General features: G+C 37.5%; 1 protein-coding gene across 1 annotated transcript in view; it reads left to right on the top strand.

Annotated features, from left to right (window-relative positions):
• The window catches only part of LOC136041650 (RRP12-like protein), a 107,087-nt gene that overhangs the window by 11,250 nt on the left and 75,390 nt on the right, over positions 1-20,447 (top strand). Inside the window, exons 3-6 of the mRNA XM_065726355.1 lie at positions 1,551-1,677; positions 4,267-4,449; positions 8,395-8,511; positions 15,504-15,725. Coding sequence (XP_065582427.1) covers positions 1,551-1,677; positions 4,267-4,449; positions 8,395-8,511; positions 15,504-15,725 — 649 coding nt within the window. The remainder of the gene's footprint in view (positions 1-1,550; positions 1,678-4,266; positions 4,450-8,394; positions 8,512-15,503; positions 15,726-20,447) is intronic.

Genomic DNA, 20,447 nt, shown 5'->3' with positions numbered 1-20,447 from the left:
TTAATCACATGAAATCAAGGCCTCTAGGCTTTCATATGTCTAGTAAGGAATAAACACTGTGTATTTAGAAAAAAAGTCCCAAGTGGTCATTAGGCCCATGTTGTTCAAAGCTGCTTAATTTGAGATTCAATAGGCTACTCTGTTAAGCTCTTTTGGGCTGTCATATGTCTATAGTAGAGAATAGCCACAGTGATCACCAGACCCATGTTTGCAGAAGCTGCCTAATTTGGGAATGGAAGAGACCACTCCACCATCAATGAATTTGATGGCTGATTTCGTAATCTTTTCATTGTGCATAAATTTTCAAACCCTAGCAAGTGGGTGATCAGGGTCTTCCTTTGTGGATATGGAGACTTCAGCTGCTTAATTTGTTTTTAGGCTATAGTTGTGGGGAGGGGGGTTCATTACTCCGCCCTGTCCTAAAGGGTGTCTACTTGCTTTGCTACTCTGTGCTTGCATACTGGTACAATTTTTAGTTAAATATATTATTGACTTTTTTTTTCTTAAAACCTTTTCAATAGAAATAAGAGTCTTCAATAACCTTAAAATATGCGCAAATACAATTTATAGTTCTTGTTTGATTAGTGGTATATGAAATATTAAGCTGCACAAAAGGAATAGTTCATTTCTGCTTTCAAAGGCCCTAATAAAAGACAGGTTAAGATGGCTAGCCCACGTTGTACAGATGGGAGATTGGCAAATATTGTGTTTTTTGGCTATCCAGGCCAAACGAAAACCTTTCTTTCTAATGAAAGAAAGGTTAAGGTGAGTAGCCCACGTTTTATAGATGGCAGATTGTCAAATATTTTGTTTGTTTGACTCTCCAGGCCAAGTGAAAAGCAGGTTGTTCCTGAATGGGGTTTGAAGAGGTCATAAGGAAAAAATCAAAGGAAACTAGAGCTTCTGGGGGGTGAGGTAGAGAGTGAAGCTTTGAATAGATGGAGGTGAAGGAGGAGGGAGCATGTACAGCTGGTGTTAGCTTCAGGTAGCTTGATACTGCAGTTAGTTACTAGTAATAATAGTAGTATGAAAGGTCCTTAACTGGTTAATCAATAGCAAGTTCAGCCTAACACTTTTCAGGAACTATTTTCAGTGAAATTTTTTTTTTTTTAAAGAATGGAGGAGTAAAAAAAAATGTAAAACCATGGGAAATAGAAAAATTTGAAAGAAAGACGGTGGGGAAGAGTATACAGCTATAAAATAAACCATCGTGGATAGAGCACAAATCAAAATGGCAATAGATAAGAAAAAAGTATTAATAAAGCCAAAACTTGAAACTTAAGAAAACTCAAGAAATAAAGAAGGAAAGCAAAAGAGCTCCCACGCTAAAAACAAAAAGGCAATTGCTGTAAAAGAGATTGTTTTCAAACAAATTTGTACAAAGGTCCATACAGCCTAAACAATGGTAAAATATCTGGGAAGTTTTTCTACAGAGGCTGCATAATGAAAATTGAGTTTTTAGCTCAGATATGTGGTTATTAAGGTCTGTACCCATCAATTGTCTTATTTGCCACATTTCAAGAAATTACTTCATTTTTATTCTGTTATAGGCTTTTGAAAGGTTTTCAGCCTGACTCAGCTTTACACAAAGAAATGTTGGCTATTTTGGCTGCCGTGGCTGAAGTCATAAAAAGTAACAGCGGAAAAGAAACAGAGACCGAGTATTTTGGAGCTTTGGTATGTTTTTGATTTTTCTTGTCGTCTTGTAATCTCTTTTTTCTCTCTATTTTTCCCTTCTTTCCGTCCTATCTCCCTTTTCCTTTATCCCCTCACTTGTGTGTTTCTCTCTCTCTTGTTTCTTTCCTCTCTTTCTTTCATCCCTCTCTCTCTGTGAAAATACTTTTAAGAGAAAATTTTTGAATGGATCCGTTCTTGCTTATTTCCTTGTGAAACTTAAAATTCCCTAGGTATTGAGGAAAAAATATAAGTGAAATTGATTTTATTATCTTATGCGCCTTTGTATCTTGTAAAAGAAAAAAAAGAAACAATTTGACATGCAGTTTTAAAAACTTTCTATCCTTTTACTACCGTTAGTCAAGCACAAAAAAAGATAGTACTTGCAAAGATTGCCCTGAATACTCAAAGAAGGCTCGAGACAGCTTTCTTCGGGTCGCATGCCCATCTGGAACCATTGTTCTGAAGCATATACTCGAAGGAGGCTCGAAACAGCTTTCTTCGGACCGCATGTCCATCTGGAACCATTTTTCTGAAGCATATAATCAAAGGAGGCTCAAAACAGCTTTCTTTGGGCCACATGCCCATCTGGAACCATTGTTCTGAAGCATATACTCGAAGGAGGCTCGAAACAGCTTTCTTCGGACCGTATGCCCATCTGGAAACATTTTTCTGAAGCATATACTCAAAGGAGGCTCAAAACAGCTTTCTTTGGACTGCATGCCCATCTGGAACCATTGTTCTAAGTATTTACCCTACTAAAATCATTTGCTGATTTCTTCAAGGTCTAACAGATTTGTAAATCTAGCACTGAAACTTTGTAGGGGATTAGCAGTGCATTTGACACTTTCTGTGGTCTTGACATTGCAAAATGTGGTCAAGAAAAAAAAGAGGACGAGGGCATCCGGACCGGTTCTTCCAAGATCGTGGGAAGGGGGGGGGGCAATATTTCACATCCTTGATTTGAACTGAACGTTTATTGATTGAACGTTGATGAACGTTGACTGACGTAGAACGTGATGATTGAACGTTTGAAACATAGCTCCTTTCCTATATATGTCTTTAATTTGTTTGCTTTGATGATAATTTGTCCTTTTTGTATGTTTTCATCTTGCTGGGAGGCAAGGACAGGTGCTAGTATTGACCCACCCTCAGGGCAATATAAATTTCATATATTACTTTAATCTTTTTTTATGGTTTTTTCTTATATTAGAAATTTAGGTACTCGTATGTTAAGAAACAATTATTACTTGATAATATACAAAATAATCATGGTTAATACATTTTGCACGCAGCCTCGCTCTTATTCAACCCCCCCCCCTTATGTGCAATATATAGCCCAAATTGTATATTTTCAATGCGTTCTGCTACCCTTGACTGGTTTTTCCAGTTTTGTTTCGTCACACTTGATTCACTTTACAGGTACACGGGTTGAAACAACTGAGATTCATAAATAGGAAATATATAATTTTGACTACATTTTTGCACATCAAAGAGGTCGGAGGTAAAGTATAGCGGGGCTGCATGCAAAATATGTTAACTATGACTATTCTGCATATTATGAAGTAAGAATTGTTTTCTTAACATGGTTAACTGAGAGAGAAAACATTTATTATTAAACCAATACAAAACAGTAATAACAGCCACCCCGAGAAGTAAAAAACTTGTCCGAGGGGGTGGCAAAAATAAATTAGAAAATAATACAGGACAAAGAAAAAAACATTATCTATAAAGCCAATAGTACGACCTAATCGGCACCACAAGCCTTCCAACAAACAAATTCAACATTACTAATGAAATCATACCCCTAAAGGCCAGAACACACTACTGAATTATTTATTTACATTTACACCCCACCACCCCCCAAAAATAATAAACAAAAGAACTAAAATTCATACTTAGTAAAAAGGATTTATTTTATTTCACTCTAGCAAAAAGAAATATCACTACAATTTTTTAAACTCTGATGAAGATTATTCCAACTTCTAATCCCCCTATGAAGCACAGAAAACGCCGACCCGGTCGAATCAGTCTATGGAAAATTAGTCTCCTCAGAAGATCGAGTGTCATAATTGTGGATCATGGATCTCAAATTAACTAAACTGTCAAACATGAAAGATTTGTACCTTGATGTAGCCTAAAAATAAACAAAGGTGTATATAACTCTCGTTGTCCTGAGGCTGGAATATTGTATGATAAAGCTGTGGTAGATATATCTTACAAGTACAGAAAGCTCTTCCTAATGTTTAAGTTGTTATGTTTTAGATTAATTATTTCCCAACGTAGAAGATGCCATGTTGTGTATAAGTGATATATTCTTGTGTTTGTTCTTCCTCGCCATAAACCCGGCATTTTTCAAAATCTTCTTCTTCGGTTTTGTCATAATGGGCTGATTTGCCTTTAGATCTTTTATACCTCTAGGTATAGATGAACATCAAAGCTGTATGCCTCACAATTTACGTAATTTATGATCTAACCCTGTCTGAAACTGACCTTACATTTTACCAAAAAGCAATATAGTCTTTAAAAATAATATTGCTTTAAATATCTTAGTTAATAATTGACTAATTAAAAATCGTGATTATTTTGCAGATGACAACATTGGAGGGAGCCCAAACTGAAGAGTCAGTCGGAGCAGTTCTGTCATTACTGAGTATGTGTATTAAAAGAGTTCCGTCTTCCATTCTGAAAATCAAATTTGGTGATATTTCGAAATGTTTTGTTACGATTTTGGAACGATTTGCTGACTCTGATAATAATGTTGTACTCAAATCTGTAAGTTTGATTTTGTTTTAATAACTCATTTATGTTGGTATCCTCCTTGTTAATATTGTCACTAGCAATTTTCTGTTAGCTGTTAAACTTCAAACAGGATTTTTTAGCTAACCGAAATTTACTACTATCAGTTCAGGGAAACGCACTAATTTGGCGAGAGATTGAAAACGTCAGACCTTAAAACGTAAATAATATTTGATGCACTGCAGGGCCGACGCAGGGACCTTAGTAGTAAAGAAGCGTCGTTAATCCGATACATACATAAATAATATTTGAATTTGCATATCAAAATGTAAAACAAGTATGTTAAAAACTTCACGTTGCCACTTATGCTGCTGAAAATGTGAGATGGTCTATGATTAATGAGCTAAAACGAATCCACCAATCAGAGACAAGCTTACATTAGTTATGGATCTTACTTAGCCAATGGGAAATCACCATTAAGTGCAATACACATCGCCAGCATTGGCAATCATGCAATCACATAATCAGTGGCAATGGTGCAATCATATTACATCATTGCCAGCATGACATACCCAATCAGATACTAAGTGTAATACACATATAGGTATGGACCTTACTTAGGGAATATGAAATCATCATTAAGGGTAATACAAAAATGTTAATCACGAATATTCGTCCACTAATTTTTTTAGTGAAGCAGCTGTTGTTTTAATTCTCCGAATTCATTGAATTTTGTATTCAAAACCCACCAACAATTTTCTCCAACAAGGCTGTTAGGGAGTCTCACTAACATATATTAGTATTAATTTTCTGTAAGTACTTGGAAACACTGTTAATAGTAAACCTATTACTTATTGTTGTTTCTTATGTTTCGTAAGCTGCTCAGTGGCGACCATAGAGGTGTATTTAGCCAAAATCTGACACATCTTTCTGTTGCTATTTTCGCCTCAGGGTGGCTTCGTGTCGCAACAAGCTGCTATTTATTATGTGTTTTTGGGGCTAATTGTGAAAATAGGCACGTTATAATTTTGCGCTGCCTTAATTTTGAAGTAGTGGGATTAGCTGTGCTATATGCAAGGCTGCAATGTTACATGGGACCCATCTGCAACGTCTTATGGGATACCTCATTATTGTTACCAAACTAGGTAAAACTTAGGTAGAACCAAGGGTCAACATAAGGTAAAATTTTAGTTTTGGATGTCAAAACAGGTTTTTCAAATCGAATACAAGGGATATTCAATGCTGCTATTTTGTTTTGGGTAGTGGTGGTACAGTGGGTTTGACCTTGGCTTAATAATATGGACCCAGAGATCGAACTTGGTCGTAGCAACACACTACAGGGCCGACGAAGGGACCTTAGTGGTCAAGAAGCGTTGGTAATTCGATTACTTTACTCAGTACTGCTATCAATCGGATCGAACTTGACCAGAGATCGGACTTGGTCGTAGCAACACACTACAGGGCCGACGAAGGGACCTTAGTGGTCAAGAAGCGTTGGTAATTCGATCACTTTACTCAGTATTGCTATCGATCTTGGTCATAGTATGGCAACCTCTAAGGTTAAATATAAGATGTAAGACAAATGTAAGAATATTTATTTGTCAGTTTCTATTTTTACTCGCCCAGATAATAGGTTATTATCTACCAACCTGAACAATAGTCCATTGTCCGCCACTAGTAATGACAGGGCAACTGAAAATGACCCCTTTTTGGAACTCTATAGCTTCCATTGGAAATAACAGCCATTGACACGAATGAAACTAAATGAGAAAACGGACATAAGAAAGTTGAAAATTGTGAATAACAACATCCAAGATGAAATTTAAATTGCGTAAATAAGACATTTTCAGCATGTTACTTAATATGAAAAAAGTTCGAAGTTTCATCAGTAAACAGTGACATCAAACTTCAAAGCAAACAGAGGTCATCCTGTATAAAAATCATAATGGCATCCCCCTCGATCTCCTGATTTTTTTCATTAAACTTCTCAAGTACTTGTCTGAAAATATTTTAGAATGGAGCAAATTTAGCCAATTGAAAATTGCAAATGGCTTAATTACTGATTGACTTTCATAACTTTTGAAATAAAAATGCTGTCTTCTACTGCAAATAAAATCAAGTGAGCCTCAGTACTGCTATCAATCTTGGTGATAGTATGACAACCTCTAAGGTCAAATGTAAGATAAAGGTCAGTTTTTGAACGATGAAACCACCTTTATTAGGTTAATTTCATTGGAAACTTCATTACAGATGCCAAGCTATAATAAAACCTTTCCAAACTTAAAAAAGGAGGATTGTAATAGCATTAAATGCATAAAAGGAACCAGCTTTTTATTCAGATTCCAGATTCGCAAAATTTATTACCTGGCAAAATTTTAGGAAACTGGATAAACATTCCTCCACAAGATGTTGATGAAAATTGCGCCACGTCAATTTAATTTGTCTTACAAACCTAGAACAGAGGTTTCATGTTTTATCGATATATAGGCAACATTCTGCATTTCTTACAAGAAGATTGATGATTGACGCATGTTTATTTGGATTGTTTTCTTTTTTTTCTAACATTGAATTAGGGGCTGTAAAATGTCAGGAGATGGGTAATTGAAAAGTAATTGGGTATCAAAAGTCCCCGAATCAACTCAGTTTTGTGTCGCAAAATCGCAAATATACCAGAATAAAGCGGAAATGCTATTAAGTTTAAAATCCTGATATAGCCAACCAGTTTCGAACTATCAAAAAGTAAAAAAGTATCGAACTTATATCAAACTAGTTCAAACTTGGTAACACTATGATTGCCTTAAGATTTCACGCCAGGTTCAGTATCTGGTAAAAGGTCCGTTTCGTGACCGCCTTATCCGTTTTATCGGGTTTGTTGCATTACACACTTCACTATACCTACCAAGCTATAAAAAAGTTTTCCCGAACTTTAAAAAAAGAGAATTACTACTTAGTTTTCCAATATTGGATTCTTGTCGTCAAAAGTTTAGCGTGAGTTTAAAAATTGGACGTCTCTTTGGAGTGGGAGATATATAGAGGTGAGATGCAGCTCTCCTTATATTTAGGATCACTCTGGTTATGATAATAAAACAGACATAAATAAAGTGAAATTTTTTTCTGTAAGTGAAAAGCAACATTAAATTACAAACAAATAGTATTCTATATATTATGGTTGCTACCGCCCCCTGAACCTACCGCTCTTTATGCTAAGGTTTGCCTTTTTTCTAATGGCTTAAGAATGAATGTTATAACCCAACAGCAGTGTGGTACAAGATTTTTTTCTGTTTTTGCAATCCTTTGAGTCCAAGTGGATTATGGAAGTTCAAAAGGTAAAGTCCTTATTTATTCGTATTTGTTGCAGAACACAATTGCAATATGATACAGGACTTATTTCTGTTTTTGCAATCCTTTGAGTCTTGGAGGATTTTGGAAGTTTAAAAGTGAAATTCGTTATTTATTTCCATTTGTTGTAAATTTGTTACAAAATCCAACAGCAGTATGATACAGGACTTATTTCTGTTTTTGCAATCCTTTGAGTCTTGGAGGATTATGAAAGTTCGAAAGTGAAAGTCCTTATTTATTTGCATTTGTTGTAAATTATGAAATTCTAAATTCAAGTATTTTTATAAGGCAATTGGTAAATGAAAAACTTGCAACTTTTTTGACTGTATCTGTTGCACGCTAAAATACCTTCTAGACCTTAACGCAAAGAGTGAGTTGAGGAACCGACAGTCTTCTCGTTCATTTTAATATTTAATGTGGCTCTTTACTTTCGGTTGAAACTTTGTCTTTCTCTATTTATTGGCATAAAAAAGGAATATGTTGCCATATTTGCGATATGCGGGGTGTAAAACACCGCAAAATTTTTCTTAACAGAAAGGTAGACATATTGCACCTTGTTTGAAGCAGAATCACATACCAGAGTCAGTCTCAACTGACGGAGCTACAAGCTGGGCCACATTTAATTGTTTTTTCTATTTCAAGGTTTTATCCTGTTTGGCAGTGCTTTTAAGGGTGCAAGAAGCCATAGCTTGGACCAATGCTTCAACTGTGCGGATTTTTGACGTTATACTTAGCTTCACCGTGCATACCAAGCCCAAGGTAATCTTATTAATGTCTAATTTATTGATTAAGAGTTAACAGATCAAACTTGACAAGCTAGTAAGCCTTTGTCAAGGGGGGTCAAGGATGTAATTATTTTCTCTGGGACAAATTTGATTGTCCTTCTCTTGTGTAACCTTTCAGGAAAATTAATCCCGGCCCCTGCTAAGTTCCCTCCCTCAGTTTTAGTTTTCCTGTTCAGTTTCCTCTTCTCTTTTTGATAGCTGATCGTTAAAGAACGAAATTATTCCAGTAAAAGGTCGTTCAAAATGAACTAGAAACGGGTCATCTGACAAATAATTTTGAAATGAGTCACAAAGGATGAAATAGGGCTAATTCTTAACAAACTTGACTTGCCTTAACGCTCTTTCTCAGCAGAGTCACCAGCGTAGAGGGAACTGGTTGACAGCGCCGTCAGTCTTCTCCAAGTAGCCCTGTCCAGGGCTAAGGATGGGGCCTCATTTGGGTTGATGTTGTGGCTGAGCAGGTGTTGGTTTGTTACATCAGCCATCTAGTGCGTGGCCTTCCTCGAGGGTGATTCCAGCCATTTTCCAAAGGATTGAAGTCCGAGATGATCCTTCCGGGGGTACTTAGTGGGAGACGGAGTAGGTGGCCGCACCACCTTAGAGAGCCGGCTTCTACTTGGGTAGAGAGGTTCACCAGCTTGAAGGTCTTCAGGATCTCAGTACTGCGGATCTTGTCATACCATTTTAAGCCTTCGATTCGACGCAGGTTAATTAATTAACCTGCGTCTAATTAATTAGTTAATTAATTAAGCGGTTAATTACTTAAAATCAAAAAAAAAGCTTTTTCGTCTGTGTATCTGTACAATTGAAAATCTGGCCCGCGTAGTTCAAAAGGTATTATGTTCTACAACATAAAGCTTTGATTGTCGCATATGAAGACATATCCTAGCCGCCTAAGAAGAATATCGTCAATATATTTTTCCCCGGGGGGACGGTAAGGACTGCCAGAAACTTTTTTTCTACTGGGTCTTAATGGGACAATCACATTTTCCGATCTTGATGTGTTATTAATGCCTTTTGTTTTCTGGGGTAGAGGCATCGCTCCCTTTGCCTCTTCCTGGTAGTGCACATGACTGTTAGGGGCTTTAACCTATGTAGACAAAGATTCTGTATCCCAAGCGTCAGTGTTTCATTGTTCAATCAATCAATTTATTCTAAGAAAACAGAGGAAAAATTACAAAGCCTTAGACCCCCACGAAGGTTATTTGGCCTGTGAGACTGGGAGACAAAACATTATATTAAATAATATCAATAAAATCAAACAGAAGGACAAGAAGAAGAAAAAAAATTAAACAACATCAACAAAAAATACCATGCTAATCAAAATAAGTGGATTAAACAAATTGAACAGGAAAGATAGAGAGAACAAAGAGAAGGGAGGAGAGAACTAACTCTCTAGGCGTAGGAGGTGATCAGTTAGCTCTTTCCAAAAGTAAAATACAAAAACCCTCCAAAAAAAGAAAATAACTAGTGGTCAGTGGTACTGTTCAGTGGCACTATCTTATAAATATGAAAACATATCCAGATTGCTTATAAGTAAACTCACTTTTTCTCTACGACACCGTCTTTCGAATTACCACAACCGTATTATTACTAGACAAGAATAAAGCCGGGATATCTTTCATAGAGATGAAGTTTTTAATTTCTTTTAAGAAATTAGCAGACACATCACTATTATAATTTTTTTTTTTTTTTTTTTTTTCATGAAATCATAAATCATATTTCAAAAAATCATATATCTTTTTTTTTTTATATATATAATTTTTCTTTAGTTTAGTTTGGCCGGTTTATTTTCTTTTTAACTTTTTAATTAACTTATTACAGTTTATTTATTGACTCATAATTGATTATTCATTGTGATTTTTATTTTTCGTTGTTGTTTTTTGCATTGTTAGTGCAACCATGTATTTTGTCGACTCCGAAGTCCGAATTCGGCCTTTTGAGGGCATGTGATAGAGATCTTTTTGGAATAAATATCTTATCAATTAACTTATATGCAGATATAAATTGATAGAATCTTTATCTTTGCTATGGATCCAAAGAGAGAGAGAGAGAGCTTAAATCGAAATACCTAATAGAAACTTCTTACAGCGCTTGGGCAACTTATAAATTGCAAGAATTCTATGTAGGAGTTAAAATTTCTGATCTGTGTACAGAGAACAGATGCCAGTAATGCAGTTTTGATACAACTAATCATTTAGTTTTGCTCGTAGGGATTTAGGGATTTGCTCTTAGGGATTTCTGATCTGTGTGCAGAAAACAGATGCCGATAATGCAGTTTTGATACCACTAGGCATTTATTGTTGCTCCTAGGGATTTGCTCTTAGGGATTTCTGATCTGTGTGCAGAAAACAGATGCCAATAATGCAGTTTTGATACAACTAGTCATTTATTTTTGCTCGTAGGGATTTAGGGATTTGCTCTTAGGGATTTCTGATCTGTGTGCGGAAAACAGATGCCAATAATGCAGTTTTGATACCACTAGGCATTTATTTTTGCTCGTAGGGATTTAGGGATTTGCTCTTAGGGATTTCTGATGTGTTTACAGAGAACAGATGCTCATAATGCAGTTCAATTACCCAGAATCTCTGCTATGACCTGTCACGTTTATTTCCATTGGTACCTCATTCCTAAAAAATAAGAAAAATATGCTAGAATAGTGGAAGGTACGAAGGAATGTTTTCAACCTTTCGTCTATAGAAACCCTCCAAAGTACTCCCAAAACACACTGATTTTTTTTCATGTTGCTCTCATGATAGAAGATTCATCATCGCAGACATGAAATAAAAAGTCAAACGACTTTATTTTAAAAATGATATTTTTGGGTTTAAAATTATCTCTTCTGCAAGAAGAAGGGATCTGTAATCCCTTAGATGCCATTTTTTATAGAATAGAATAGAATAGGTTTTATTTGCACAATCTTTCGTAGTCATAAAACTAAATGGCGCTTGTGCTTACAAAAAAGAAAAAAAGGATTAAATCAAACGACAAAAAAAAAATCAGAAGGCAAATAGTTTAAAATCAACAATTGTTATACTTTGATACAAAGAAAGGGATGAATGAGTTGGAAAAACGATTTGTGCGTGAAGGAGGTGCTGCTAATCTGTCAAATTTCTTCAACCTAGTACTTCGATGTTTCACTAAAACTGGTGGTAGTATCGATCTGTATTTATCACTTCTGAGAAGATATTGGCCAAATTCAAGGATCAAACTGAGACGACGCTCTTGAAGAGAGGGAATTTGTAAAGTGGATAATGCTAACTTATATTCGGTAAAAGCATCGCACAATATTACTTTGACTGCTCTTTTTTGTATTGACTCAAGCTGGTCACTTAGGTAAATAGTGTTATTGACTTGTGGGCCCCATACGGGACATGCATACTCTAAAATTGGTCGAATGTAAGTAAGATAGGCTATCCTTAGTTGTGTCACTGAAAAACCAAATCGACGCATTAGTATAAGTGTCCGCATCGCACTATTTGCCTTTTTGATAATTGTATCGACATGGAGGCTGAAAGAGCAGTCGATGCTAAACTTGACACCAAGCACTACTGCCGAAGATTCACTAGGATAAGGAGGAGGAGGGCACACAAAGTCTCTCTTCAGGGGATTAAAGCGAAGGATTTTAGTCTTTCCTTCGTTGATTTGGAGGCTGTTCGCAGTACATTCATCTTTGAAGTTTTTGATTATTTTGTTACAGAATTGGGGGACAGCCTCAGACTTCTCAACAATGTACTTCAGTAGGACTGACAAGTCGTCTACATACTTAAATCTTTCTTCATAGCCGGAAAGGATGAAATTTATCACTGCCAAAAACAGTAGACTAGCGAGCTTAGTACCTTGTGGGGCTCCGCATGTAAGCTCGACCCATTCGGAGTCGGTATCTCCTGGGAAAAGACTGTAAACGCACTGATAGCGGGCTTGTAAAAAATTGATCACTAAAAGGAGAATATGTTTTTGCGCACCCATGGTGCGTAGATTTGTGATAGCAACGGAATGGCGAATAAGATCAAAAGCCTTTCGGTAGTCTACGAGGAGAAGGTCGACTATAGCACTTCCTCGGTCGAGCCAGTCGACAATGAGATGGTACATCCGTACTAAATAAACAGTTGTGCTGCTGCCTCTTAAGCATCCATACTGATACGGGTCTAGATGTGCAGAGACCTGTGACATAAGTTTGCGGTAAATAAACGTTTCTGCAACTTTAGAAAGGTTCGGAGTTATTGATATAGGCCGGAGTTGATCACAAGATTTTGGACACCTTACTTTTGGAATAACGCGGACATATGCTCTTTTCCAAGCACTAGGGAATACTTGCTGAAGGAAACATTGGTTGATTATAGAAGAGAGTGGCTTAGCAAGAAAAATGGCGAATTCACGTAACAGCTTTACTGGAAGCTCACCTGGGTAGGACGCACAGTTCGCTTTCAGTCTTAGGAGTTCCTTATAAACAGTGAATTCAGAGACCTCACATACGTCCTCAATCTCTGCACCAGCAATGATAGTATCAATTTCTGATTTGGTGATTGATGGAAATGAGGTACAAATTTCAGCAAAAAAAGAATTGACTTCATTAGCTGAGGTTAAGGTACCGTCCTCTTTGAGGAGCCTTAGATCTCTGAGTGTTATCTTACCGGTAAGTCTTTTTACTGAGGAATGCCATTTGTGGGGGTCTATTGTGAGTAAGGGAGTAATTTTATCCCTCACATACTGCCTCTTGGCACGCTTGTTTAGTTTAACAATATGATTACGCAACTTGGCTGAAGCTACGGTATCACCAGCGATATGAAGGCGACAACGGGTTTTTATTAAATTCTTTAGATCATTGGTTATCCACGGTTTATCAGTGTCACTCACAGTAATGACTTTTACGGGAAAACAAGTCTGAAATTGCTCCTGAAGCAGAGTATTCAGCTTATTGACTTTAATATTAATATCCTGTTCAGAGCAAATGTCCTCAAACTGATAATTACCGATCCAGCGACCAAATGTAGATATCGAGTCCTCAGTAAGTGGTCGCACCGTATACTTGACTCGTTTTGGCTTCGGAATTGCCGAACTGGCTTCCCAGAAGATGATAAAGTGATCAGAATTCAGAAGGGGTCCTAGGGATCTCGGTGCGTAATAAAAGTCTGTCAAGTTGGTAAAAATCAAGTCCAGTATGCTGCCACTTTGATGGGTAGGTATTTTAACGGCTTGTCGCAAATCTAAAATATTTGAAACCCATTGCCTATTAGTTTGATTGAAGTCTCCGGCAATAACAAAGCCAGGAGAGACATGCTTGCGGCGCATTTTGTCTACGAAAAACTGAATGTGTTCAATCAAGTCTTTCCTGTTTTTAGCACTTTCAGGATAATAGACCGAAGCAACAATTAAACATGAAAATCTTTTTGATAAACGTGCAGGTTTGCATTCGGTCCATAATATTTCGTGGTCGGAGTCAAAAGGCTCACTTAACAGCCTTGAGGATAGGTCATTACGAACATAAAGTCCAACGCCTCCTCCTCGACGATTCAAGCCACGATCGTGACGCGTATTAAAGTAGCTTGCGTAACCTTTGATGCGCGCCGATTCGTCAGAAGTGTCCCAACATTCGCTTATTATTATTATTGAGGCGTTGTTCTGCCTGGCAATAACTTCAAGTGCATCAGTTTTGTTGTTCAAAGATTTTGAACAACATAACTTCATTACACACAAGTATATTTGGCAACTTACTTTTAGCTAAAGGACGTTCGGGCTTAAGAACGGGCGGGCTATCCTGGAAGGGGCACACGGGAGTTTCGTCAAATCTCTTCAGACTCGGTATTTTAGGTGCTCTGGATATCTTGATTTTCACCAGGTTTCGCTCAAACACTTGTTTTCGCGAAGAACAATAGTCACGGCTTGTCACTAGTACCGAAATAGCACACCCCGTACGCCTTCTCCTTTCATTTTTCCCTGCCCGACATCCACGTTTCTTTCCTGTCGGATTGTTTCCATTGGTGGACGATGCGCCACCTGTGACTTCTCGCAGTAAGTGCAATGCAGTTAGCGTAGTCAAGATAGATGGGTAGAAACACCCTTTTTGAGGCGTCAGGTACATCTTCTCTCAGACAAAGAGATTCACGACTTCCTCTTTAGTTCTAAACCTGTTTGCTGTCTCAGAGTTTTTTCTTGAAATGTCAAAAAAGGTCATTCAGGCCAAGATTATGATTCTTTGCACAAATGGCATCTATCGGCAGTTAGCGTTAGTAAGATCTCTCTTGTTACTTGACGAGAACATTAGAACTTGTATTCCATTACCAGTAGCTTGGTACAGAAAAAAAAATGTAAAATACGTAAATAAAATAAATAAAATCAACCCCCCAACCCAAAAAAATTCCATTAGTTTAAACCCTAATAAAAAAAAAATAGAAAAAAACACCTGCATGAAAATTCTTCTTGTTTGTTGTACAATTTTTTTTAATTTTTTTGTTTTAATTGTAAAATTTCTGTATTCTAATTTTGCATCTTCGTACGTTCTACAAAATTTTGGACATGAAGTCTTCATTTTTGTAGCGTGTTCACCTTTTTTGGGGTGTTTTCTCCACTTTCTAAAATAGTGCAAATTTTCACATGCTACTAATCTTTGATGGATAACTTTAAACTCACTCGATATACTTTGAACCAGCATAATAAACTGAATATTTTAATGCACTGTACTTTTAATGCGATTATATTTCTATTGACAAGGATCGCTCTTTACTTCAGTTTATTACCATGAATAGCTTGAACATTTCTTACAGCAATTTTCGAAGTGAATTTGCCCGGTCAGAATTCTATATTTCTCTCATCTTTTCATAATATATGTTTGTTGTAAAATACACAAAACTGCTTACAAGAAAAGTTATTTTTGTTTTATTAGGTCATGTTTTCATAATATATGTTTATCTGTTCAAATATATACAAAATTGCTTACAAATTAAAAGTTTGTTTTTGTTTTAATAGGTCAGGAAAGCAGCACAGCACGCAATCTGCTCCATTCTTCGAGCTAGTAACGTCACTTCCATTGGCCAAAAGTCAACTTCGTTGCACCCAGTTGCAAGTCATACTGGTAAATGGTTTCAAGAAGAAATAACAAAAAGAAAAGATGAGAAAGGTCCTGCTTTCCTTCATCTGCTAGGACTTTTGAAAGATGTAATCAGTGTTCTTCCTCAGTCTCAGGTCCAGGTAAGGACTAAAGCGTCGAGAGAAATTTGGAAAAATTAGGGATTCAATATCTAGTGAAAAAGAGGCACTTGTATGATATACCCACTACCGCTCAAGTCGTTCATGCATTGACGCACAGTAAACCGGTTTCTTTCGCTAGTTTCTTTCACCTTAGTGCGAGAAAAGACAAAGAGAAGTGGCAGAATAGATTGGAAATATATAGTTTGGGCTATATATTTGCACATTGGGGGGGGGGGGCTGGTAAAGTATTTGGACTGTGTAAAGTCCGAAAAAGATTCTTACTTCATAATATGCTGAATAACCATGGCTAACATATTTTGAATGCAGACCCGCTACACTTAGCCCCTACTTCCAACCCCCCTAACGTGCAAATATATAATCCTAATTTGTTTCTAAAGTATTACATTTTTATCATACTTTGGTATATTAACCTAACTTCACTTCTTTAGTGAAGAAGTGCTAACACCTTTTGAATGTAGACCCGCTGTACTTTACCCACACGCCCAACCCACCTAATGTGCAAATATATAGCCCAAATTTGTTTCTAACGTATTATATTTTCATCATACTTTGGTATATTAGGATTAACCTAACTTCACTTCTTGAGTGGTAGTGGGTTTATTATACAAGTACCAAAAAAGGCCTACATATACTGTTATACTGTTTTTAGTAGTAATGGGTGCCAAATTAAAATAAAAAAAATGTGGCCAAAAAATCAGCAGAAAATGCTGTAAAAACACATTCTACTAAACGGCTTAAGATTTTCCTAAACCAAACATATAAAAATGCATTTAACACATTTGCCTGTGCATTGATGCTTGTTTGGGCCCTTAGAAAACACATACACTAAACAGAGTGTGGTCTCCTCTCTTCTCAAATTTCCGTCCCGAACCGCCATAAAAAAAAACAATAAATTTAATATGACTCTTCCTCTGCTCGCACCCCTTGAAGTATTAAACAAAAATATGTTAAGTAATAATAATATCAAAAAAATAATTAGCACAATAACAAAATGGATAGATATAAAAGTAAATATTTAGTCCTTTAAAAACTTTTGAACTCTTTTTAAAGGAGCTGAGAGAACTACATGATTTCAGCTCTTTGAGAAGTACTTATCACTCCCTATCACAGGCGATTCTAGGAAAAAATTCTGACCTAGCTGTCGGTTTTAGGGGTAGGTTAATTATAGATGAAGATCTTGTATTTGAACTATGGGTTTTTGAAGTTAAATGAAGGTGTATCCCCCGAGAAATCTTATGCATCAGTGGTAGATAAGATGATATTGACCATTCACTCGCCATAAATTCTACATTTAGTTCTACCTTAGTTCCTACTACCTCTCATATAAGCCCCTACCTCTCACAGAGGTAGAGGCTTATCGAAAAGTAGGTTTTTTTTTTAATCTCTGACTTCAATGTTTAAAACATCTCAGGATATGCTTCACGCGAGCTCAGGCAACAATTAGTTCTAATTTTGGCCTAGATCAGATTTCTCTTGGCTTGGCAAAATATGAGTTTTACTTAACATCGCCTTTGAACTACTTGCATGAGACCGACCATGTGTAAAGCTTCGAAAAGGGTTATTCATACAAAATTCTTAAATCCATAGAGTCATCTCGTATAAATGAAAGTCAATTTCTTATTTATGAAGTATTTATGAACTTCAAATGTACCTGAAGTTGTTTGTTTGCTGCTTTATTTTCCCAACTAAAATTCTATGAGAAAATTGGGCCATTATGAGCAAATTCTGCGAGCCATGTAAAGTGGCTCAAATATTCAACTTCCAATAGACCTGAAGTTGTTTGTTTGCTGGTTTGTTTCATATTTAAAATTCTATGAGTAAATTGTGCCAATATGTGCCATGATGGGATGGCGCTGTGAGTGCTATGAAATAGCTGACCCTCGTCATCTCAGTTTAGCTTATTTTGTGCTGGTTTTTCCGAGTTTGCTGCAGTGATATTGCAAGTAACCAAAGACTTAGTGGTCCTGACTTTGCTTAGTGCTATTGTCATGCAAATTAAATGCGAGAAGACTTCCCTGCTTGAACTTTATTCACCTCGCTTGGTGGTGGCGCCATTCACATTTTGTAGCTTACTGCAGTTTGGACTTCTAACAGCGCCATCAGATGGCTCTACCATAGCCAAAGCCTCTATAAAACGCTGTTATCGTGGGAAACGTGGAGGTAGACTGAAAAGGGGGATGAAGACACCAGTGTTAATTTTCATTAGGATCAAGACTAAAGCCATGTCGCGTAGACTAAGTTGCCTAGTACCAGTAAATTGCTTTCCTGCTCATGAAACGCCGACTGTGCTCACTCCTTGGTATAGCGAACCGTTTGTGATTAGTGACTGTGACAAAACGCCACCTACTCTACGTCGTCAGTGTTTTTCAGCTAAACAAAAGCTGCCTAGTATGCTCCTGTGTAACGCGCGTTTCATGAACAATAAAATCGATGAACTCGAAGTTGTAATCAAGCAGAACAACGCCTCGATCGCAATAATAAGTGAATCCTGGGACATCACTTCTGAGTCAGCGCGTATTAAAGGCAACACTGGCTACATTAATACTGGTCGCGACCGTGGCCTGAATCGTCGTGGAGGCGGCGTAGCACTTTACTTTTGGGACGATCTTCCGTCAAAGCTGTTAAGCGATCCAAAGACTCTGACCATGATATACTGTGGACGGAAGGTAAACCAACACATTAATAAAGAAGATTCTCGTGTTTGATAATCACTCCAGTCTATACTCTGAGCGTGCTTGAAACAGGAAAAAACTTATTGAGCCCATACAGTTTTTGTAGACGAAATGCGCCAAAAGTACGCGTCTCCTGCCTTTGTGTTTGCTGGCGACTCTACCCAAACAAATAGACAGTGGGTTTCCAGTGTCTTGGATTTGCAGGTACGGCCCATCAGAGTGGCAGCATACTTGACTTGATCTGAACGAACCGACTTCTCTGATGCACCGCGGTCCCTAGAACTCCCAGAATTCCGATCATCTCCTAATTATCTGGGAAGCAAATTCAGCAATCCCCAAAACCAAACGAGACAAAGCTACTATATGACCACTAACAAGAGATCCGATTTCCACGTTCGGTCGCTGGATCGGCAGCTACGAATTTGATGGCATTTGCTCCTAGCCGGACATCAACGTCAGTCAGTAAGCTAAATAGCCTACATCAGGAGAATTTCCAGGTTTGTTTCCTGTCTAAAGGCATTACCGTTACGGTTACTGGACCATGGACCACAAGTAACCTCAAGAACCTAATTAAGACTCGTTGCCGCCTTCACAGCAATGGTGATTCAGTTGCTTCAGTCAACTTGCGGAACCATATTGTAAACTGAACCGGCGAGTGAAGAGACAATATGTGAAGGACAAAATTATGCCCTTGCTTACGACATATCCATACAAATAGGATTCGTCAGTAAAGAGACTTACCGGTAAAGCGACACTCAGTCACTTAAGGGTATTGAAAGAGGATGGTACCTTATTACCAGCTACAGAAGTGAACTCCATTTTTGTTGCTATCTGTACCATCTCTCCTTCAATCATTAGTTCAGGAAAACGTTTCTCTCATTACTGAAGCAGAGATTGATGATGTATGTGAAGTCTCTGAGTTTGCCGTTTACAAGGAACTCCAGAAGCTGAATAGGAACTGTGCGTCCTACCCTGGCAAGCTTCCTTTGAAGTTGTTACGTGAATTTGCTATTTTCCTTGCCAAGTCACTTGTATCTATTATTAACCAGTGTTTCCAAGACCAAGGTTCCCTAGTGCTTGGAATAGAGCGCAGGTTCGCATCATACCCAAAGTGTAGGTTCCCAAATCTTGCGACCAACTCCGACCTATCTCAAAAACCTTGAACCTGTCTAAGGTGGCAGGAACGTTTATATACCGCTAGTTGATATTACAGGTTTCTCCCTCTTCTGACCCATATCAGTATGGATGCTTGAAAGAAAGCAGCATAGCTATTTACTTAGTGAGAATGTATCATCTTGTTGTCGGGTGGCTTGACTGAGGAAGTGCAATTGTCGATCTTCTCCTGGTGGATTACCGAAAAGCCTTTGACCTCATTCGCCATTTTATAGCTGTGACAAATTCACGCGCAATGGGTGCACGCAAGCATATTCTCCTTTTACTGATCGATTTTTTGCAAGACCATTTCCAGTGCGTCTACAGCCTTTTCCCTGGAGATACCAACCCCGAATGTGCTGAACTCACGTGTGGCTCTCCACAAGGCATGGAACTTGCAGCGCTGTTGTTTTAGCTGTTATAAACATTGTCCGTTCTGATTTTGAGGACAGGTTTAAGTTCGTAGACGACTTGTCAGATTCATGAAAAGTCCGAGGCAGTTCCTCAATTCAGTGATGCAATAACGAGCAACTTTAAAGACCAATGTACTATCAACAGCCTTCAAATCAACGAAGGAAAAAACCAAAATCCTTCGCTTTAATCCTCTTAAGAGGGACTTCGTCAGTCCTCCTCCACCATCTTCTAGTGTATCTTCGGGTGTAATTCTCGGTGTCACATTTAGCATTGACTGCTTGTTTAGTAATTATGTGGATACGATCACTAAAAAGGTAAATTGTGCGATGTGTACCCTTATCCTTCTACGTCGTTTCGGTTTTTCTGTGTCTCAACATAAGACGGCATATCTTACATACATCTAACCAATTCTCGACTATTCTTGCCCTTTATAGGGCCCTCGAGTCAACAACACAAGTTACCT

This window comes from Artemia franciscana, unplaced genomic scaffold (genome assembly GCF_032884065.1).
Source record: "Artemia franciscana unplaced genomic scaffold, ASM3288406v1 PGA_scaffold_32, whole genome shotgun sequence".
In the NCBI taxonomy this organism is placed as follows: Eukaryota; Metazoa; Arthropoda; class Branchiopoda; order Anostraca; family Artemiidae; genus Artemia; species Artemia franciscana.
Note: the sequence above shows the minus strand (reverse complement) of the source record. Positions and strands in the feature narration are given on the sequence as shown.